The 23,866-nt window shown below is 36.7% G+C and overlaps 2 protein-coding genes across 2 annotated transcripts; both read right to left on the minus strand.

Annotated features, from left to right (window-relative positions):
• Window positions 1–246: 246 nt before the first annotated feature.
• Window positions 247–816, minus strand: LOC146941070 (uncharacterized). The gene is made up of 2 exons (XM_085749925.1): window positions 526–816; window positions 247–441 (listed from the first exon to the last, which is right to left on the minus strand). The coding sequence occupies exons 1-2, from the start codon at window positions 814–816 to the stop codon at window positions 247–249; spliced, it is 486 nt and encodes a 161-aa protein (XP_085606051.1).
• An 8,726-nt stretch (window positions 817–9,542) lies between these two features.
• Window positions 9,543–11,146, minus strand: LOC146941071 (uncharacterized). Its single transcript, XM_085754861.1, has 2 exons — window positions 10,476–11,146; window positions 9,543–10,036 (listed from the first exon to the last, which is right to left on the minus strand). Exons 1-2 carry the CDS (start codon window positions 10,934–10,936, stop codon window positions 9,877–9,879), a joined length of 621 nt encoding a protein of 206 aa, XP_085610987.1. The 5' UTR covers window positions 10,937–11,146; the 3' UTR covers window positions 9,543–9,876.
• Between the last annotated feature and the right edge of the window lie 12,720 nt (window positions 11,147–23,866).

The raw sequence follows: 23,866 nt of genomic DNA on the forward strand, positions 1-23,866 counted from the left end.
GTATCATTACATTCACCTCTCCGATTCCCCCAGTCTCCTCCAAAAAACACGAAACGATTGCGTCTCCTCCGCCGGCTGAAAAATTGTGGGAGACTTCGTAATTTATCCTGATCAAAGTTTTCTTTTCAATTGGAGAAAGAATTATAAAGGATTAATTCTTCATCTTTTCGTTTTTTTTTTGTTACAAGGGAAAAGAAAGAGAAAAAAACAACAGAATCAAGAAAAAGAAAGAAAAAAAGGAAGGAATTACTCTCTAGAACAGAGAGTTCCAACTGTGTCAATCCTGAGGAGGTCCAAGAGATCAGCTAGAGGAGAGACATGGTAGAGCAACTCAGTATCCGAACCAGCTTCAAGCTTGACCAAAAAATCTACACATTGATTACTCTCTCTAAGAGTGTGGCAAACAGTTACATTACCTTGCCTAATCAGATCCTTCACATCCTGGATCAAGACAGCATAAACATGGTATCACATAGACGGACCTTTGAAGAGGTTTATACAATGCAAGGAGTCGGTATAGCAAACAAGCTCAATTGTATTCAAGCTTTTTGCCAAAATAAGCGCTTGGTAAATAGCGTGAAGCTCGACATACAAGATGTCAGAAGAATCATTAATATAGCCTGAGAAACCTGACAAATAATATCCATCATTATTCCAAATAATTCCACCAAAACCAGCTCTCACAGGGGTGCCCAAACAACTACCATCAACATTGAGGATTGTGCAAGAATAATTATCATTATTCCACTTGATAAATCTCTCAACTTGAACAACATGAGAATTAATTGAGAAACAATCAGAAAAAGAATCTACCATACTGTGGATGTTGAAGAAAATGAAACACGTCTCTATCATCCGATTTCAAGAAAAGAGCTCATAAATATGAGAGAGAAATGGGTTAAAAAGGTTAATAAGAGAGAGAGAGAGAGAGAGAGAGAGAGAGAGAGAGAGAGAGAGAGAGAGAGAGAGAGAGAGAAGTACATTAATTGCTTCATAAGATGTGCAACATTGCACATGTTAGAAAAATCTTATTTTCAACCATATGTCAGGTACATTCTATATTTCCAAACATCACAGTAAACATAGAGAAGTTTAATATACAAGTACAAGTCAAGAACAATGAGCATCAAAGCAAACAATCATAGTGATATTACTTTTGCAATCTTTTCTTGTCAATTTATTGAAATATAAAGAACGTACCTACTTAAAATCAAGGGAATAATGTGATTTATGTCGGAACATGTTCGACCTGTTAATAAAATATATCAATAAATCATCAACACTATTTTTGAAAGATTAAACTATATATAATTATCAAGATATAATTTATTACTTTAGGCTTGTTCCTGATCCCATTCAATACTCGAAGCCAATCACCAACACAAATTAAAGTTTCAACAATAGATGAATGTAGAGAAGCTTAGAATGAGTCAATAACCCTCCCTCCGACGACGGCGCTAATAGTTGACTTATTGGAATAGGTTGAGAACGTCCAATTTCTGATTCAATACTTTTTGAAAAGGTCTTTGGCCTAGTCCCCTTTTCTATTTTGTACTTCTTCTCTTTTTGATTAATATGTTTTGGGTGGTGCTGTTTGAAAAAATATATATACGCGCTTCTACTCCTCTTGGCCCTCTTAGCGCCTCTTAAACATATGTAAGAAATTTTTTTTTTTTTTTGAACAATCAAAAATGCATATGTAAGAAAAAATAATTCACATGATAATTATGTACTCAACTGTTTAGGTTTACAAATTAATCTATAAAAAAAAATATTGATTTGGGTATTCCAAAAATTGAAGTATTAAATTTCGGAAATGTTTTGCGGGGCAAAATTTTATGTTGGGTTAAGTCAAATGATTAAAGGGTAATATTGGTATTTTCAATTATTTGTAGGGGTAAATGACTAAATGTAGGGGGTATAATATATAATCTTCTTGAAAAAAATTGGATCTGAAGCACCACTCAATCCACAATAATTCCAAAAAGTATGGTTTAGCATATCCAAGTCCAACTTCATCGTTGTTCAACGCCACTCTAAGTTTATGTCCAATTTACCATTACTCCATTAGTCAATTTAAATAAGGGTAATATTAACGAATGTTCTTGAAGCACTCTTTAAGGTTTTTATAAAATAATTTCTTCTTTTAAATTGCTTAAAGAGTATCTCGAAACACTCGTTAACAAGACCCTTTAAGTTACAATATATTTGACTTAAAACATTCATTTCAAGAAGAAAAAAAGCTCATATTAGAGAATAAAAATCTTCACAAACAGATTTCATAAATATGCAATCAAATAATCAAGATACATAACGGGAAAAATAACTCAAAAAGTAAGTAGAAAAACTGCATATCTATGATGATCCTATGATTCCATTTTCACATGTCTCACGTACAATACATAGTTAGACAAATTACTTAAAATTAAATCGTGTATATAAAAAGTTGATCGTAATAAAGAAAAAATATACTAAGTGTGTTTTATAGTTTTTTTTAGGGACTAATTGTGTTTTATAGTTAAAATCATATTCATTATTATCTTTTTTTTGAAGCATATTCATTATTATCTAGACAAATAGGAATCGATAACTAAATTATATTTTAGATTTACTTCACCTTATCTATTCTTAGAATCGTAATATAATATATTATCCCTAAATATAGGACACTCAATAAAATAATTATAGTTACTTAACGAAAAATCCATAAATATAGGACCTCATTGACAATATCACATAAATTAATGAAGCTAGCTGTCATATTAATTTTTTCAAATTTATTGCTGATTACTTTTTAATATTTATTACTTGCTTATTGGCTACAAAAAGTTTACAAATAATTAGAGTTTTGCATGTAAAATAAAATTAATATACCTACAAATTTAAATGAGAAAAAAAATATAAAATTTAAAAAGACTACAAAAATTTCTCAAAAAAGGGCTATTAAGAAATAATTAGTAGTTTTTATAGATTTTTGTCAATAAAAGAGAGTAGTTTTTTATAGATCAATCGGAAGAATCTGCGATCAAAGGGTTAAAATATATAATGGAGGACTTCTTAAAGGTGTTTGGATTGTTGGTGCCTTATACAGTTATACTCAACTAAATCTTACTTGGGCACATAATTTCTTTAAGCTTTCTATGATGTTATTGTAATGACTAACATCAAGGAGATTGTTGTTGATATGAAACCTCAGAAAATTTAGAGTTCCTTTCTTCCATTGCACTTTGTTTATTATTTGATCAAGGACAGACCTCCGGATAAGATGGTTCATCATATCTTTAAATGGATGTTGACTTGTTCAATGGGGTTTCATGTCAATAACAATCTCAATTCTCAATGATGTTATGTAAACTTCCTTGCTGAGTTGAGAAAATGGATCCTGAACTTAAGGTTGATGTTTGGTCTTTTGGATGATGAAATGCTTCTTGATGAGAACTTCGTGTGTAATCGTTGTGTTTTGATCATTATTTTCTGCTTATTTCAGAACATGTTTTTTTTTTACTTGTTCATAATGTTGAAGTTGTTAAATTTTAGTTTATCTATAAGTTCATTAAAATTTCGTTTCAATATTCATGGCATATGTTTTTAAATTTTAGTTTATGGAATTTTTTTTTTGAAAAATCAAAAATGGAGTATAATAAACACAAAACAAGCAACCCCTACAGCACAAGGTGTGCCAAAGGAGTTACTAAAATACACACTATCGTCAGGCATATACAAAACACATTAGGTGATGCCCAAACATTGTAAAGGGTTCAAACACCATCTATCAGTGTCAAACATAAACGTAGCCTTTTTGGCCTTTTATATAAATTTTTATGGAAAAATTTATATAAAAATTTCTAATTGATTGATAGTTTGTTATCAACGAGCGTTGGATCTAACAAAAGAGGTTATACTTTAACATTATGGTAAACTAAATCTTTTGAGTCTCGGTTGAGAGAAAATCCATAGTTAATTTTTATCAGTATCTCAAATAAAATTATCTCGAGTAGAGGAAACCTATATGAAAAAAAAAATCGATAATTATCTTTAGCGTTTTGTGTAACTATGACTTCTTCAAAAAAGAAGTTTAACTATGATGTAATATAAAAATTCAAAAAAATAAATAAAATTGAGTAACTAAGTCTAGATTTGTCCAGAACAAGTTGAATGACCACAAAATGCATTTTTGCCTAAAATTTTCCGATAAACTATGCACTCTTTGCAATCCATATATACCCTTTTTTGGGTTAGTAAATATTTTACTGAAACACATTATGCCTAGCATAATTAGTATACACTTCCCATCTTTTATGGAGGATTTGAGAGGATAGTCAATTATGTGCTACTGTTAAATGGATACTCCCCTTGACAACACTTAAAAAGAAATTGGGAGTTATGAGCTAGTTATTACAATCAAGGTAGGTGAATGCGAATCCAACAACAGAAGCAGTTATGAAGAACAAAACATGGAATTTGTTTGTGACTATCATGCAACAAGAAGAATTGAAAAGTTAACCCATTTGAACTAGTTTGGTGGTATTGGTTTGAGTTCTAAAAGTAGATTTGATTCTTTTCAATGCCAATTTAAATAGACTAATTTATCTTTTAAAAAAAACAAGAATTGAAAAGTTGCGAATATCCCAATTGAAATATTTTTCTTGTATCTCATGTCCACATAGTTGTTTCACCAACGACCATTAATAAAGATATTTTACTAAACTAAACAAATTAAATTTTATTATAAAAACTAATGTACTCAAATATAATTTCTTAAAAAATTAATGTAATAATCTAACACTTAACATATAAATAAAGGAGTTTGCTACACGGCTTTACCAGAAGAATAAGATCATGACCGTGACATCAGTTACACATGATAGACAAATTTTGTATAATTATCACTACAAAACAAGAACAACTTGCTTATATACATTGATGTCAGCTTGTTGTAAATAATTACCTCTTCAAGAAAGAGCATGTTCTTGCTATTCCCACTAATAAAGCATCTAAATTGTTAAGGTCAATAAGTGACATGAAACATCAAACACTTTTTTTCATTTCCATTTGAATCACATACAAATCTTAATTTGATTCTCGTAAAATCCTCTTTTACCTTCCAATAGCAAGATAATTAGATTCTTGTCAAAAGAAAAACAAGATAATTAGATTAGATTGGAGACAGATCAATAAAACGGTCCCAAAAGAATATGAACAAACAACATACGTTGAACTTAGATATAGTTCCACCGATCTAAATATGTCCAAAACAATGTCTGTGATTCCACTATCACTTTTAGAACTAGGTATATTTCCTTGTTGTGGGCCTCCTATAAAGTGAATTCAAAATTGATCAACTCAATTTATTAACCCACTAGTGCATTTTACAGTCACCCATTTTCTTTTTTCACTTTTTTTTGTTAACTTTTCTTTCACTTTCTCTTCAGCTCTTTTTATTTTACCTTCAAGTGCACTGATTATGATTGAATCTTCACGGTCACTGATTGAACAAAAGCGCCAATTGGAGGAGGGGACCTCTTGAAATGGAGGTATGATAGGGGTCCTATTGTGACAAAAAGAGCTGCGACTTTATGTGTGTTCCCACGTCCCTACAGAGGTGTCTTTCACCACAAGATCCCAATTCAGTCCATTTCATTTATGGTACACTTAAATTTGTTCAGCATCATATGATATTAGAGGGAGTATAAGTATTCAACTCGTGGTGTTTTATTAAATAAACTTATGGTGCTTTTAATATTTTTTTTATAAAGAATAATTTAGGTGAGTTCGATTTCGAGAGCTCACGAGGATAAGGGCAAGCCTACAACTCAAAGAGCGATTGACAATCAACAAAGAGATCCCCAAAGCGAAAGTTGAACACGTTCTTGCTCTTACGGGGGTAGATTGGTTATGGTGCTTTTAGCGCTATTTTTATACCTAAATCTCATCGATATAACTAAAATAGATTTTAAAGATCTAAAGTACTTTTATTAACTCTTAAAAGAAGAAAAAAGAGATATATAATAAATGTGATAATTTGATGATATGATAGAAAATGAGAAATATAGAGAGAGTGAGGTGTTAAAAGAGTGTATGAAATATAGGGTTGTTTATCTATCGTTGTTGATTTCTTTAAGATGTGACAACTACTTAATGTGTTGTGGTGCTACATGGAGTGGCTTGGAAATGAATTTTCTTGTAGAAATAATTTTTAGATTGTTTTTTGTTGCGGGTACAAATTTTAAGATTGATCTTTAGTCTCAATTTTTTTCACTCAATAAATTTAAATATAAATTATTTTTCATTCTACTTATTTCTTTTCAAAATCAACCAATTTAAGTTTAACCCCGCAAAATCAAATATACACTAAAAAAAAAGTTTTTTCTCTTTAACAAATAAACACTATACCTTCTCTCTAAACAAAACCCTCCACCACCGCTAAACTCTTTTTTTTCTCCCAAATTCAAAGGAGGATTTCAAGATGTGGAAGTGTGCGGTGGTAATACGTTCGCCGACGTTTCGGCTGCACCATCCAGAGACCCATGTTAGGGATGTTCAGATATGCTCGCGTTCGTCTTGCGTCGGACTCTGCGGCTGCCTTCAAAATCAGTTGCGCCGCCGTGGTGGCGGCTATTCCATCTTTCGTCGAAACTACATTTATGGTTCGTTGTAGTTGTTGAGTTCTTTCAAGTGTTCCTCATGATCCAAACTTTCCAACTTTGGGGTATTAGACTGGTTCTTGCTCATGGCGGTGTCTCACATCGCAGTTTAGGATCGCTATATGAATGAGCTGGGCTCGTTTGGTTGCTACGTTTGTTGTTCATTCGACGATGATTGCTTTGGTCGTTATCGTGTCTACACCATGTTTTCGTTCTTGTTTTGTTTCGTTTTGTTCCGAGAAGATAAAGACGGGTTGTGGTTTTATTCTCGCTCTATGTTTCTCTCTTAGCTTACACGTTTGTTTTTCGGTGTTCGGCCAAATTTTGTTTGAAAAACTGGAATTTGTTTTTTTTTCCTTTCTGGATTTAAGATATGGGTTCTCTGGTTCTGTTCATCTGTGTGTTGTTTTGTTGGGTGCATCCCACAATTTGGATTCAACAAGAATTGATTTGCCTGATGTTGCTCAAAAGGGCTAGGTGCGTAGATGCTCCGTGTTGACGGTAGTAATTGTTCGTCGTACCTAAAGGACTATATCCGTCCCAGTTGCTTCATGCACCATCTTTGGAGTGTGATGAAATTTCGTCGTTTGTTCATCCCTCGATCCAGACTACGACTGAATTTTGATTTCTATTTCAAGACCTATGTGACTCTGTGCTGTCAGATTCAGTTCGTCAATGGTTGGTTTGGTATGAAAAGGGCTTTTATTGCTTGTTGATGTTCTGAAGAGAGTTGTTGAAATTTGGATCATTTCTGTGTCGACCGAAGATTCATACGCTTATTTAGATGCTCAAAACTCACTCCACTTTTTTTTTTTTTTTTTTTTTTGCAATTCGATTCCGTGCTCACACATGAGTTCGTTAGATTGTGTGTGGTAGTAACAGTTTTAGGTTTTGCTTAATACATGTTTAAGGGTTTTCTCTTTTTTGTACCACTTTTGTACTGGATTGTAGTATCATTCGTTAGGGTTTGAGTTTGTGGTTTATTGGGTCAGGTTCTTCGTCCCCAAAATCTTGTACTTCTTTTTTATTTAATTAATTTTTTTCTTTTCAAATAGTCTAGTGACTAAAAATTCACATTTAAGATGAATAAGTGAAGTGTTCGGGGTTCGAACATTGACCTCTACATATATTATTGCATTGTCCATATATACCAACTGAGTTAAGTCCATAAGAACGTTTAATTTTTATTTTACAACGTGAATATAACTCTCTTGGTAGAGACAATGCATTGTAATATGTAGAAGTTGAGGTTTAAAATTCAAACATCTCACTTATTCATTTTAAAGATAAATTATACCCATTGACCTATTTGATAAAGTAAAAGACCATAATAGATTACGGACAGTTTCCTAAAAAAAATAAAGAAGATTACGACATACTAAAGTAATGCCGGTATTGTGAGTGACACTAAATTATATGTATTGATTATACCTTTTTTTCATAGTGTTAAGTGACCATATTTTAAGGCTCTAAATAAAACGTTATAGAAAAGGGAAAAAGAAATAAAGAGTGCGACTTGGCGTCACCAAACCAAGTTCCCCCTTGGATCTTTAGAGGTATGATGAGTTGATGTACCATCAATCTCCTTCATTCATTAATCACATTTTTTTTTTTGAACTTTCCATTATTTTATGGAGGAAAAAATAAAAGAGAAAAGAATGTGCATGCTTTCGTGCCCCTAAGATCTACCACTCAATGAGAGGGTGATAAAGAAATGGACTAAAAAAATTAAAGTTGTAGATTCTTGTTTTTTGTTGATAGCTCATTTACATGGCTTTTTACGATTTTGGAGTGGGTCCAACATTTGTTTAGTTTTGTTGCATTTGATTTTGTCAACTGCCTCTCTATTACGTTTACCACTTTGTAAAAGTAACACATTCTAGTATATTGCACTTGCTAGTATTAATACTGTGCGTCATAAAACTTTTCATAAATATACTAATGAGGTATGACTTTGTGGAATAAAGGGAAGCAAATTCATTTATTAAAAAAAGGAAGCAAATGGAGTTATAAATTATTGTTATTGTTCTTGTATGAGATTGTATGTTATGAGTGTCGTATCTACAAAACGTTTTGATTGAGTTATGATCCCGAGTTATCAAAATGATGAGATTGTTGAGTATCAATGGTCGACATGCGAGTTGGAGTACTAGCAAACACTTCGACACTTAAATAAGTAAGAGAGCAAAGAGTGTGAAGTAAAATGATAGATGTTGTATCTCTTGAGTTGTGGTCGAAGAACCTTTTTATATGGTTAATGGTGCGGCTATCGAAGTAGTCGTTGGCAAACGGTTACAGACAACATACATCAATAATCGTAACCATACAAATCTACGAGATCCTATGTCTTTAGATTGTTTGAAGATAATGGGTTTGCGTGAGTTTGATGTGTTTTGTGTGGTTCATTATGTGCAGGTCAAGAAGACATATTTGAATCCTAAAAAAAATAAAAAATTGGGGTCTGTATATACCAACAATATTATATTGATTAGAGTGAATTTTGACTTTAAAATTTTTAAATTCTTTAAGTATTAAGTTCGAACCTTCTGGATCGATTAAAAAATTTGGGAAAGGAGATTGCATTAGGTGAGCAAATCAAGTTTCTTAGCATAGATTATATATCATTTGTTCTTAGAATAAAAAAAAAAAGTTCAATACTTCAAAGTTCTAACATGACTTAAAAATCGCATATGCTACAACTTGGTTAACCAAAGTCTAAGAGTGTTGTGTATGAGTCTATGAGAGATGTAATGGGAAAAAAATCAAAGTCTAATATGAAAAAGAATAAAGTTTGAAATATCTCGTCCTGCAAATTAAACCAATTTTACAAAGACAAATTAGACTCAATATAAAAACATAATAAAATTCAAATTATAGTGAAAATTAAACTCACATAAATTTATGATAACATGATAGATTATATGAGAAATTTTATAGAGATCTCAGACCAGTAAAACTCAAATAGCTAGTAACAACTCCTTCTTTACAAAGTTTCTAGTAGAAAATGATGTTAATAAGAATCACTAGCAAAGACCAGTGTAAAAGAGCCATAAGGAGCATAATAATTGAGACAAAGGGAGAAACGAGGTGGTCCTTCTTTGTCGTAAGTGCACAGAGCACACGCACATGAATGACATTGTAAGCGTGGCATTTGTTCATTCTTAATAATAATTAATAATATTCTACGCAATAATAATTCCTTATAATAATTATTCAAGTGTGCAACCCTTCTTCAAGTACAAGCAGCAGTAGAAGCTTTGGCAGTGGCCGTGCACGGTGGTGATACACGGTGGTCTTCTTTGTTGGTGAACGCCATCTTCCACTTTTCTTTTCTTTTGTCTTGTTTTATTTGTTGCTCCCTGCACTCCAAACTGCAAAATGCTGTATCTCCCCTGAAATCAATAATTTTCTTTCAATCATTAATCAGCTAAAAACCAAATTAATTATACTAACTAACCACAATTTCCTCTAAACAAAAAATTAATTAATCAAGATAATATAATGAAGAAACATAAAGCTAGCTAGCTAGCTTCAAGTAGTATCCTAGTCAAACTACTAGAATGAAGAACATATTGTAAATATTAATTCTTCCTTTGGTTCGATACTGAAAATAAAGAGACAATTAAGTCAACAAAAAATAGTTGAATTGATGCATTTATTTGAACCTAACTAACTCTTATGGTTAGTAAAACCTGACTTTGATATTCTTGTTTAGGCTTTTTTTACCTTTGACTGAACTCCAGATTACGAAGGCTCTGCCTTGCCCTAGGCAGAGTAGGGTTTACACAAAAAAAAAATACTAATGAATAATAGAAAAAAATGGATACCTACCTATACATGTAGATGTCTCGACCAGGAGCCAAACGACAGTTACAGAGGCCACAAGTTTGGAGAAAGTGAGGTGTACTATGTATGACATCATGTGCACTCACACTCAAAGGATTATTATTATGATTAATAATATTGTTAGTGTTTGTGGCTGTGGCTGTGTGTGAAGGGAACATGACTGCACTACCCACTAAACGTTCATCAGCCACCGTTAATTCACTTTTAATGTGTGTTTCTGTTCCCATCACAACCGTATGTGGATTCTTGATGTTGATGCCATGTTCTTGATCATCATGGTGTGGATGTGGCTGCAGAGGATTCTGATGAGACATCACTGATTCTTCCTCATGATGGGATTCTAGGTTGTTGGTTTGATCAGGTGGTTGCATGTCCACGGACAAACCACCACTCATGCTTCTTGTTCTTCTCATAATTGGTGGTCGAGGACGTTTTCCAAGCAACATGTCCTTCTAATCTGCTATGTATTTCTATGTCTTGATGTTAGAAATAGTTGGTTATAGCTATATACATCTATGAAATTCTAATAGAGAACATGTTCTAGTTAGAGAGAGGGGGGGGGGGGGGGGGGGGGGGGGGGGGGGGGGGGGGGGGGGAGATGGGTGGAGTTGAGTTGAGTTGAGTTCACACAAAAACAGAGAGGGGTGTGTGTGACTGAGAAGGAATGGTGGCAACTGGACTCAAAGATAAACGTAACGTGTCAACCCTCTCATTCAATCTCAGCCGTTGCTTGCGGGAATCTTCTTCATCTTGCCCACGTCATACCTTTTTATATAATATATATGATTTTCAAAATGAATAAATTGTGTTTATTTTTAGGATTTAACTATTATTATGTTAATATTTTTTATTGTCAGCATTTCAACTTTAAACTAATTCATTAACTTCTTGAACCTCTTACCTTAGCTCTTAGCTTAAGCAAGTGAATGTTGCTTTTTTTTAGGAAGTTAAAATGAAATATATTACCTGAAATTCTTAGTCAATCCTGTATAAGGAGTACTAGAAAAGACCAAGAGGAAAAATCAATAGTTACGTCAAGATCCAGTAGTGCACAAAATAAAAAAGAGCCAAAAAACAAGCTCTCTAAAAGAAACACAAAACAAGACTAGATAGTTACACCCAAACACAAAAGAGGGTAAGCCACCACGTGTGATAGTTAAAAGCAAAATTTGAGTGACCATCAGAAAGATTATAGCTTTATTTTCTCATGAATATATTGAGGCTTCATAATCAAAGGGAAAGAAGATAGAGTATTCAAATTGAACAAAGCTTTGTATGGCTTGAAACAAGCACATGGCTAGAGCATGGAATAAAAGAATTGACAAATTCTTTGTTGAACAAGGTTTTAAGAAATGCCTAGCTGAGCATGAAGTTTATGTGAAAGGGAGTGAAGGAACAAGCTTACTGATTATATGCTTGTATGTAGATGATCTTATGCTAACTGGAAGCATCAATGCATCATGCAAGATATTGAAGACTTCAAATCAGTCATGAAGTCAGAGTTTGAAATGACTGATTTAGGTAAGCTTGTATATTTCTTAGACATGGAAATCCTCAGAACCTCAAAGGGATTGATACTCCATCAAACTAAATATGCTACAGAGATTCTTAAGAAGAAGATTCTAACATCAGATGTGAAGTAAAAGAAAAAATGAAGGTGTTGATCCAACCATGTTCAAAAGGCTCATTGGTTCATTGAGGCACTTATGCCAAAGCAGACCAGGCATAAGCTATTCAGTTGAAATTGTTAGCAGGTTCATGAGTAACCCTCTCAAAACTCATTTATTAGCAGCTAAGAAGATTCTAAGATACGTAAATGGTACATTGCAATATGGAATTCTATTCCTTGTGGCACAAACAACTGAGCAGCTCAACATGGAAGGCTACTTAGATGCTGATTGGTGTGGGGATAAAATAGATAGAAGGAGCACTACAAGTGATGACATGCTGTCATTACGTAATTTTTAGGACTTATTTTGACATTTTGATAGAGTTCTAAGCAACATTAAGTGTCCAGGAGCAGTTAAAAGCATCAAATTTGGAAGATCTGGAATGAAGCCAATCGTACTGCGATTCTCTAATCGCAATGCGATTTCTTGAAGTCAGAGAGCATGTTTTTGAAGAAGCTGGATGGTAATACGATCCAGACAACCGTGATACGATTTCAAGAAGGGCTTTAAAGGAAATTAGGGTTTAATGAAGCCATCGTGGTACGATTTTACAATCGTAGTGCGATTTTGGGCGATCCAGAAGTTGCCTATTTAAGCTCATCTCACTCTCAAACATAAGGAGAACGATTTTGGAGAGCTAAAGTGCGATTTTAACACCCAGAAGGCTGCAGCGGAGAGGATTTCATCATCTCTAACCCAGTTTATGTATGTTTTAATTCTTCCATTGATTATGCTATTTGTAAACTTAATTATGAGTAGCTAAATCTCTTAGAGATTAGGTCGGAGATGAACCTATGTAACCCTAATTGATCATATGTTGCTGTGAAACTCTATTGTTTATTAATGAATTTCTAGTCTTTCTTCAATTCAATTGTTCTTAATGCTTTTTATATCCTGATCAAATATAAACATGATTTTGTGAGATCGAATGACTACTGACCATAGCTTTCGACTTAGACCTAATTGAATTGTTCTAATAAACATGGTTAGTCTAGGAATGGATAATCGTTTGTTAGTGATATTAGGTTAACGTTCGTTAAAACCTTCAAGGATTATTAGACCACCTAAGGAATTAGGGGCTGTAGTTTAAGAAGAGGGTCCTAACTCAAGGGATTGATTAGGGCTAATTTGTTAACTATCGTGAAACTAGAAAATCATTAGTAATAATAGGTGCAGTAACCAATTAGGGGAAACATAGAGGATTCGAAGACCTGATCTCATCTCTCTCCATATTTTCTTAATCAAATTTATTCTTTTATTTGATTTCATAAAATCAAACCAAATCTACTGCCTAGTGGCAAACAAAAATAAACTTTTATACATCCTATTTTTATAACGCGATTGAATTATTGAAGTTAAAAACAGTCCTCGTGGGATCGATATTTTTACTACTTCGATAGTATTTGGTGCACTTGCCAAACGCCTATCAACAAGCTTTGTGTTCATGCTACAAGGAGCACCTATTTCCTGGTCATCTAAGAAGCAGTCAATTGTTGCTCTTTCAAAGTTTGAAGATGAGTATGTTGCAGGCTCATCTACACCCTGTCAAGCAAACTGGTTGCAGAATATGCTAGAAGACTTATCAAGCTAAAGCATCCTATTAAGCTTCTGATAGATAACAAGTCTGCAATTAACCTTGCTAAGAATCCTACTGCACATGGTAAAAGAAAACACATTGGGACTAGATTCCACTACTTGAGGGATCAAGTGAACAAATGCAAGATCAAGGTTGAATACTACTCAACAATGGATCAAGTGGTTGATATTTTCACTAAACCAGTCAAAAGAACCTAGTTTCTGAAGCTTAGAAGAGAATTGGGAGTAGTTTGCTTTGAGAGTTTGAATTAAGGAGGAATGTCAGTTTGTAATTCAAATCTCTTTTATTCTTTGTTTAGTTTGTTTTGGGTAAGTTACTTGTTTCCTAAGTAACCAACTTTTTTTTTTTGAAACGGCAAAATATTATTAACCAACGAGCCCGTGCGAGATGCACTAATAAGCTCGGGTGGAGAAAAAAAAATTACAAGGGGAAATCGGTTGCCACAAAGGAAACGGCTCGAACAAAAACCCCTTAAAAAACCACCCAAAAAAAAGACAATATCGACACACCAAATAATGATGCGGAAGTATACAAGCTACAGAGACACTTGCATACCACAGCCTCACTACCTATACAAACAAAAACGGCATAGAAAAGCAACTCCTAACAAAACCACAAAAAGAAACCACCTGAACCCCCAAAAACAACAGCAACAGCGCCCTCCTGAAGGAACACAAACCCGCTGGCCCACCATCCTAGCAACAGCTACCATCCAAACCACGCACAGCACCCTACAACTGGCAGTCATAGAGACGCACAACAACACCACAGAGACCAGCAAGCACGGCCACCACCCTGCTAAACCACGCCCCCAAACGCACCACACACAGAAAAACATACTCCAGAAGTAAGGACTGCAGCCTTAGCGAGACCAAAGAGCACCACCCAGCCAGCACACACCAGCCACCCACACAAAACTGAGAGCCACACAACCGGACTACCCCCGCACCATATTCCTATCAAGGCAATAGATTGGGTTCCAACACCACTCATAGAAAAGGCACACCGAAATCTTCATCCGTTCTAACATCCAACGCCATGATAATACTTTAACAAGGTCCACCATCTCTTCCACCTCGTGGATAATACCATTGAAAATCTTATCATTCCTCACTTTCCAAATGACCCAAATTGTGGTAAGCCAAATTAACCACAACCCTCTCAACCTATTCTTGTTGCCACCTCTCCCAATCCAACACTCCGAATGGATGAAAAGGTTGGGCGGCGTCAAGAAAAGACCGTCTAACCACACCATCAACCGATGCCAAACCAAGGCCGTCACATTACAATGCAAAAAAAGGTGATTAGTTGATTCTTCCCCAACATTACACAAAACACATAAAGTTGTATCCTCCAGGGGTAAAGCATTCCTTAGAGCAAGATTAACCTTTGTTGGAACACGGTTAAGCAAAACCCTCCAAGCAAACACCATAACTTTCGACGGAGCCGGGCTCTTCCATAACTTAACAAACACCCGCCTCTCCTCCGGACCCCACACTTCCTCCGGACCAACCAAGCCAACCAACTTGTCATAAGCCGATTTGACGGAGAAAACACCCGAATCTTCAAGATTCCACCTCCACACATCTTCTTGGGAAGACCAAGTCATACCCTCCAAATCCTCCATAAGACTCAAAAGCAACTCCTCCTCCCAAACAAAGAGATTCCTCCGCCAACTAAACACTGTTATACCCTAATTTTGGACCTAAAAATACTTGTTTAATTCTTCTTTTTTTTTGCATTATAAGTCATTTGAATTGTCTCTGATCAATTGCATCTTCTTCTGCATTTTATTTCAATGTTATTTGCAGAATTCACATGCAAGGGTATTTTAGTCATTTCCTATGTCAAATTTCTCTCAGTCTTTCAAAAATGTGTTTAAGTCCTTTCAAATAGTGTGAATAAGCCCTTGTTTCAGTTCTATGTCAAAATCCATTTCAAAAGTTGCATTTGAAGTCATTTTATGCCAGTTTTGCCCCTAGGGGCATTTTAGTCTTTTCAAGTGTCAAGTCACTGTTTAAATTCCAAGAAATTGTCTCTGAGTCTTTTAATTTTGCTTGTATAAGTCTTTGTTTCATCTCTCTGTTAAAAAATCCATTTTAATTTGCATCTGAGTCATTTTTTTTTTTTTTTTTGGTCGTTTTTAGCCCCAGGGGCATTTTGGTCATTTCACACGAAATTTCGGCAGAGAGAGGTTACTTTAAAGTACCTCATTTAGGCCATTGGTTCATTTTAGTCCGTTTTGTCAATTTTATTGGTTTCACTTTACGTTCTCTCCAATTTACCAATTTTATTCCAATTTTTATTATTTTTTTATTTTAGTCCTTAAACTTTTAGAAATTGCACTTTGGTCCTTTTATGCCATCTTATGTCCTTTTTTAGGTTTTACTTTTTAGTCCTTTAGGTCCCTTAAATCCTTTTTTTCGTTTTAAGTCCTTTTTCTCAATTACAGTCCAGTCCTTCAATTTTAGTAAATTGCAAATAGGTCCATAGTCTTTTTTTTTTTTTTTTAAAGTCCAAAACACGTGTCAGCATTTCATTGGGCAGGAGGAACACTTGGCACCTATAAAATGGTGCCAACTCAGGTCAAAGAGTCAGATTCACCCATTCCAAAAAAGACACCTCATCAAAATTCTAACAAACTCTCTCTCTCTCTTCAGAGAAACCTTCGCCACCGTAACCAACATCACAGCCACCGCAAAAACCACCATAACAGAATTCCGGCCACCGTAACAAACACACATTACGCCTATTCTTCACAAATTCGAACAAAAACCACCACAAATCTATCAGTTCATCATCAAATACAAGAAATCAACACAAAATTCCAAGGATTGAAATCAAAAATTTGCAATTCATCAAGAAACGTTTTCGAATTCAACGAACTCTCAGAGATTACTTGCGTAATCTTCATCATTGAGCTCGTTCCCCTGCAATTCAAGCATGAATTCACCATTGGAGTGGTGAATCATACGATCACAGAGGCAAAGGGAAAAGAGAAGAAGAGATAATCGAAGTTTGTTCTGAATCAGCGAAAGAAAAAGTAAGAAGAACTGATTTATTTTCAGTGCATCCATAGAGTTTATCAGAACGATCAAGAACAAGTGCAGGATCTTTCGTTGTTCGAACCTCCAAACAAATCCAGGTAAACTCGCATAAACCTTCTCGTTTTCATCCATAATCATCATCGAAGGTTATACGAAAAGGATTAAACGGTGAATTGGAGTGAAAGTTCGAAAAGCTCAAAAAAAATTTTGAAAAGAAACCCTAATTTCGAAAATAGCGAAAATTCACCGTTTACCTTTTGATTCAGAGCGTAAATTCATCATTAACGTAGAGGATGAATCGAATTAGGGTTTCAATTCCAAAAAACTCCAGATATCCAAAACGTTTCGATTCGGTGAGAGTTTGAATCGCTTCGAACAAATTTTCCACCAAAAACAACAAGTTCAAACTATTTCGAGCAATTTCATGTCAAAAATGTCAAAATCGAAGCAGTTCGAACAGTTTCTTTCAAGAAACTTCAAGATCGAAGTGTTCCGAATACTTTCCTGCAAAAAACTACGAATTCGAAATGGTTTAAACAACATCTTTCAAAAAAATCACAAGTTCGAAACGGTTAGAGCCTCATCCTTCGAAAATCACCAAAGCGAAACGTTCTGTGTCAGATCCATGCTAGTTTGTGGTTTAAATCATGTTTATGAGTCAAGAGTCATGAAGATGAATGAAACGATGAAGAAAGAACGAGAGAATGTGAGAGAATCTGAAGCAGAGAGAGAGAAAGCTAGGGTTAGAATGATTTTGGACCGGTCTCCATGCTTTTATACTGGAGTGAACCGGATTGGTTCAGTTAGACCGGTCTGGTTCACTCCTAAAACCTGAATCCCCACCGTTAGATCTAGGTTTAGGGTTCCTGGATCAATCCTGCGGTCCACAGGCTGCCTGGTGATCCAGGATCCACTTGTGTGTGGGTTTGGGCCTTAAGCCCGTTTTTCCTGTGTTCTAATGCTTGTTTTTGCTATTTCCATGTTATTGTTTGATAATCACACCCCTGGCATGCTTGAAACATTTTAAGAAGCCTTAGCAAAATTTATAGGATTCTCTTAGTATTTTTGTGATGCTTTTGTGTTGGTTGTGCACTGGAGAACTTGATAAAAAATGTTGAGATAGTTTCTTGTTACATTTCTTGAATTTCATGTTAAAATTAGGGTAAAATTGATTCAATTTTTGTTTCTATTTTTGATGCACATTCGTGATTCATGAGGGGTGTTTTTGTGAAGAATTTACCATAGTTTGAGTATATTTCCTACTGGTCATGTGCATTTGGTTACTCACTTGCTTGCTTTGCAAGTAATGTTGGTGAATAGGTGGTGTAAAATAGGCCTAAAATTCACATTAAAATGTAAGGCTTGCTAATTCTCTTGAATTCTCATTTTTAAACTTGGATTTCACATCTTAAAAATGTGTTAAACCATGGGAGTTATAGGTTTTGTTCAAGCCTTGCATCATTAATAAATCTTTAGGCCTACTTTGCATTATTTTTGCTTGTTTTTATGTTAATCTTCTTACTTTTGTTATGATAGCTTTGATTGGTTTCATATCTTGTGCTACTAACCTTTTCATTTCATATTTCATATTCACCATAAGCATCATCATCTCATCCCATTTTCATCTCTATTCTTCTTGCAATATGATTTGTACCAAAGTTAGAATGTAAACACTTAGGAAATTTTGTAATATTCTTCTTATGCTTTTAATTTCTTGGCAAAGAGGCCATAGAATGTATCTAGGGTATGATGTAAAGGACAATGGACTCTAATGATGTACACCGACACAAGCACCGACACATGCACACACATCACTATATAGCTAGAATATGCATGTTTAGATGTATGTTTAGGATTGTATGTTTAGATGTATGTTTAGGCTTTAAACTTAGAAAAAACCAATTTTCCAAATAAATGTGAACAACTTCACTCAAAGCTTTTCCAAATAAACCTTGGGATCCAACATCCCATTGTATTTTCTTTTCCATTTTCTTAATCAAACTTCAATGAAAATAATCAAACTTTGACTTCTTTTGCAATTCACTAATTCAACCTCACTATTTCCTAATCTCATGCCCTTGAGGCCTCTTTCTATTCTTCAAACTCCATTTTCAAACTTAAAATCAACCAACCAAAACAAAAAACACTTTTTGAGAGAGAACTACGGTGGATTTGATCCCTTAATCGGGTACGTAGGCAAGGAACAAAATTCCTTCAATTCAACTAAAATAAAAATCCAAAAACATTCTTCTCCCTCCAATTCTTCACTTAGTAATTCTTAGGTGTAAATAACATTTCAAAATAGCATTTAAAAATAAAGCGCGCGCGTAGAAGTTAAAGACGGTTCCTATAGGTTACTATAGTCGTTATGGGTGCCTAACACCTTCCCGTAGCGAAAACAACTCCCGGACCTCGATTCTCAAGGGTTTTGCTTACTTTTTCCCTTCCCAAGAAAAAATAAGATATCACCGGTTTAAAAGGTTCAAACGTAATCAATGTTTGACACCCGAAAACCAAGATAAAACAGCTGGCGACTTCACTGGGGAATTCGAGAGTTACGCCTAGTCTTTATTTCCACGCTTGCGCTTGTATTTTTACTTGCTTCTTTTACCTGCTTTCCTATGTGAATAAATGTTTAATTTCTTGCAAACGTGTGGGGTGAGAATATCAAAAGTCCTGCACCCGGGCTGAGTGAACTTAGGATTTAGGAGGGATATAATCGACAATTCATTCCGGGGGTTGCCTCGTGTTTTGGATTACGCGATCAATCCCACATAGCTGAGGCATTTTGGGGGTGATGTTGTCGGCGCGAGTTGTCGCGTTTAGGCACTTTGCTTCTAATCGTTCTATGACGCTATGAACCGTAGATAACCAAACCCATCCATGGCCATTTTCTAGGATGTAGTGCGGAGGCTAAACCGGGTGTTGTCTCGAGTTTTAGTCGTCACGCGATACTACACTCAAGTTAGACCTTCCACGTATAATCATGGAGCGAGGGTTGTCTCGTGACACCATGAGATACGTCGGAGAGGTTGCAACTTGGGAACCTTCTTAGAACCCGGTTACTATTATCCTAAAACCCTAGTTTCACCGGACGCCGTGTCTACCCATGACTCCTCGACTTTGAACTTCAAACCCACCATGTTTTCTCCGAACTTGAACATAATCATGCATTCATGCATACATGCATACATGCATAAACCTTTTGTCATGCATTGTTATCGAAGGGCTTAGACAAGTTGAATTTGTAAACATTGTAGGATGAAGATGACCAAGTCCTACAAGTTCAAGGAAGTGGATTTGGCTAGTTTGAGGGATTTGGCACTCAAGATTGAGGATCCGACTGGTTTCCGACGCCGTTACGGGGCTTTACTGCCTATTCTCCATACCAATGTGGATGAGAAGCTTGTGCACACTCTAGTGCAATTCTATGATCCGGGGTATCGGTGCTTCACTTTTCCAGACTTTCAGTTGGTGCCTACCCTAGAGGCTTATTCTTCCTTGACAGGTCTATCTATTGCTAAGGGGATACCTTTCTCAGGACCTGAAAATCCTCTTCCTCCATTGGTTATTGCTAAAGATCTCTATCTCAAGACCACCGACGTCTCCAAGAATCTCGTTACTAAGGCACATATCCGAGGGTTCACTTCAGAGTATCTTCTTGGGAAAGCCAACCTCAATACCACTTGTCAGGACACTCTTGAGGCTATTCTTGCACTTCTCATCTATGGGCTTATTCTCTTTCCGAATCTTGATGGCTTCGTGGACATGAATGCTATTATGATCTTCCACTCCAAGAATCCGGTTCCTACTTTGCTAGCTGACACATACCATGCTATTCACGATCGGTCCAGCAAAGGTCGTGGATACATTCTTTGTTGTGTGCCTCTCCTCTATAGGTGGTTTATTTCGCACCTTCCGCAGTCTTTCCACGACAATCCGAGGAATTGGTCTATTTCACAGAGGATTATGGCTCTCACTCCTAATGAAGTGGTTTGGCTCACTCCCGCTTCTAGGGTCAAGGAAATCATCTTTGGTGGTGGAAAGTTTCTTAATGTACCTCTTCTTGGTACCCGGGGTGGAATCAACTATAACCCGGAGCTTGCTTTGCGACAATTTGGTTTCCCGATGAAAGATAGGCCCATCAATCTTGCTACGGCTCCTTACTTCTTTCACTACTCCAGTGCTCCCACCGGAATTAGAGAAGATTTCATGCATGCTTGGACTAAGCTCCGGAAGAAAGAGGTAAAGCATATGGGTGTGAGGTCCGGTACCGCTCATGAGGCCTATACACAGTGGGTGATAAACCAAGCTGAAGAGATTGGTATGCCTTACCCCTCTATGAGATATGTGTCTGCAACTGTTCCTACTATGCCTCTGCCTCTACTCCCACCTACCCAGGAGATGTATCAGGAGCATCTAGCTATGGAGAGTCGGGAGAAGCATCAGTGGAGAGCTAGATACTATGAGGCTGAGAACTTGATCATGACTTTGGATGGAAAAGGTGAGCAGCAGACTCATGAGGTCTTGACGCTGAAGAAAGAGTTAGCTAAGGCTAAGAGAGAGATTGAGGAGAAAGATAGACTGCTTATGAGGGACTCCAAGAGAGCTAGGGGGGCCCGCGACTTCTATGCACGATACTGCGACTATGAGTCCGACTCTGAGGACGACGCTTCCACTTCCTATGCTTGAGGATTTCCACTTCCTGTTGTTATTTCCTTTTGTTTATGTTGAAACTGTCTTGTAAAACTATATGTTGATTGTTTGTTTCCCGTTTATGTCAATTGTTGTTTAGTAATGTTTACAAGTTTATAATTTGTCTAAAACTCTTCGATAACACAAAAAAAGAGTCTTTTTTGCATCTGCATTAACACATTTCATGCATCATATGCATTCATTGGTCACAAAGAACTTCTCTCGTGCTCATTGCCTCCTGGTTTTGTCCGCCGCAGTCTGAAAAGTGGCTCGTGTTCGCAAAGTCTACCAACCAGATAGAATTCATCAGACAAGATTTCACAAGAGAAGGATTATGGCTAACTTTGAAGAAGAAAATGCTCAGCTCCGTGCCGAACTGGCCGCTATAAGAGAAGACTTGGCTAAGGCTCACGACGCTATGTCTACTATGATGGCTGCACAGGAACAACCAGCCACTTCTATTCCGGTTACCGCTGAGGTGATTCCCTCTATCCCACTGTCTACTGTGGCTACTGATGCTCGTTTTGTTATGCCCAACGGCCGTCCTTACGGACTCCCACCTTTCTATTCTCCTAATACTGCTGCTGGTGTCTCTGGTTTTGCTGGTCAAGGACAGATTCCTGTGTCCACTGCTATGCCTCAGGTGACTACCGTCGTTACCGACCCTATTGTACACACTGTGCAACAGGTGATTGATGTTGATACTCCGCGTGGACAAGATCCCGCATTGGAAGCTATGAAGAGACAGTTGAAGGAGTTGGCTGGAGAACTCCGTGAGGTCAAGGCTAGCCGGGGAAGCAATGGTGCCCCTACTAAAGCTCGTGATCTATGCTTGGTATCCCGATTTGAGGTTCCTAAGAAATTCAAAGAGCCAGAATTTGACAAGTACAATGGGACCTCTTGCCCACACAACCATGTTATCCGATATGTCCGAAAGATGGCTAATTATGCGGACAATGATGCACTGATGATCCACTGCTTTCAGAGTAGCTTGACAGATGATGCAGCAGATTGGTACACTAGTCTGAGCAAAGACAACATCCACACTTTTGAGGAACTTGCTGCTGCCTTTGAAGGTCAATATGAATTCAATACCCGTCTGAGGCCAAACAGGGACTCTCTTAAAGCCCTATCTCAGAAATCAGATGAAACATTCCGCGAATATGCTCAGAGGTGGAGAGGGGCAGCTGCTCGTGTTTCTCCTCGACTGGATGAGGAAGAGCTGACACAGACATTCCTGAAGACTCTGAAGAAGGAATATAAGGAGAGAATGATAGTCTCTGCCCCAAACAACTTCTCTGATATGGTTACAATGGGAACACGCCTAGAAGAGGCCGTCCGAGATGGTATTATTGTCCTCGAGAAAGGTGAATCTTCAACCAGTGCACCAAAGAAATACGGTAATGGTCATCACAAGAGAAAGGAATCTGATGTAGGAATGGTGTCTGGTAACCCATCTGCAGCAGCCATGCAACTACCTCTGCCTTATCACTACATGCAATACTCTCAGCATCCGTTCTTCCCACCATTCTACCAACAATATCCTCTGCCACCGGGTCAACCACCAATGCCCGTCAATGCCATTCCTCAGCAAGCACAACAACAACCTCCCGCTCAACAGCAACGGCAGCAACAACAGAGTCCCCGACCCAAGCCTTCTTTTCCACCAATACCGATGCGGTATGGTGAATTGCTCCCAACTCTGCTGGCCAAGGGGCACTGTGTCACCAGACCGGGCAAGCCTCCGCCTAATCCATTGCCTCCCAGGTTCCGACAGGACCTAACATGTGAATTTCATCAGGGTGCTCAAGGCCATGATATTGAAAATTGCTTTGCTCTGAAATATATTGTGCAAGACTTGATAGAAAAGGGACGATTGACCTTTGAGAACAGTGTTCCTCATGTCCTTGACAACCCGCTTCCAAACCACGCTGCTGTCAATATGATTGAGGCCTTTGAAAGGGTTCCCGTTCCTCAAGAGGATCCCATGTTGGATGTCCGCAATGTCGTTACTCCTTTGGTGCCATTACATGTCAAACTTTGCCAGGCTTCTCTGTTCAAACATGACCATGATTCTTGTTCAGAATGTCTGCAGAATCCTATGGGCTGTTGTGTTGTGCAAAATGATATCCAGAGCCTGATGGATGACAAGTACTTGATTGCCAGTGATGTATGTGTGATTGTGCCAGTGTTCCATGATTCTCCTGTTGAAACTGCATCTCATACAAGAAATGTTGAGCCTTTGGTGATCAGGTTACCTGGTCCGGTATCTTATACCTCTACCAAAGCAATTCCCTACAAATACAATGCAACCATGATTGAGAATGGGGTGGAGGTGCCTCTGGTATCCCCAGCTACAGTTGATAA

The sequence above is a fragment of the Medicago sativa genome, chromosome 3 (assembly GCF_051527215.1).
Source record: "Medicago sativa cultivar Bolivia chromosome 3, Bolivia_mono, whole genome shotgun sequence".
Classification (NCBI taxonomy): Eukaryota; Viridiplantae; Streptophyta; class Magnoliopsida; order Fabales; family Fabaceae; genus Medicago; species Medicago sativa.

Excerpts from the sequence above, each read along its gene's own strand:
- LOC146941071 (XM_085754861.1), bottom strand. The coding sequence starts at position 10,936 with ATGTTGCTTGGAAAACGTCCTCGACCACCAATTATGAGAAGAACAAGA. Across the intron at positions 10,037-10,475 it reads CGAGACATCTACATGTATAG|GGGAGATACAGCATTTTGCA; the intron begins GTAGGTATCCAT and ends TATTGATTTCAG.
- LOC146941070 (XM_085749925.1), bottom strand. The coding sequence starts at position 816 with ATGGTAGATTCTTTTTCTGATTGTTTCTCAATTAATTCTCATGTTGTT. Across the intron at positions 442-525 it reads GCTTGAATACAATTGAGCTT|GATGTGAAGGATCTGATTAG; the intron begins GTTTGCTATACC and ends GTCTTGATCCAG.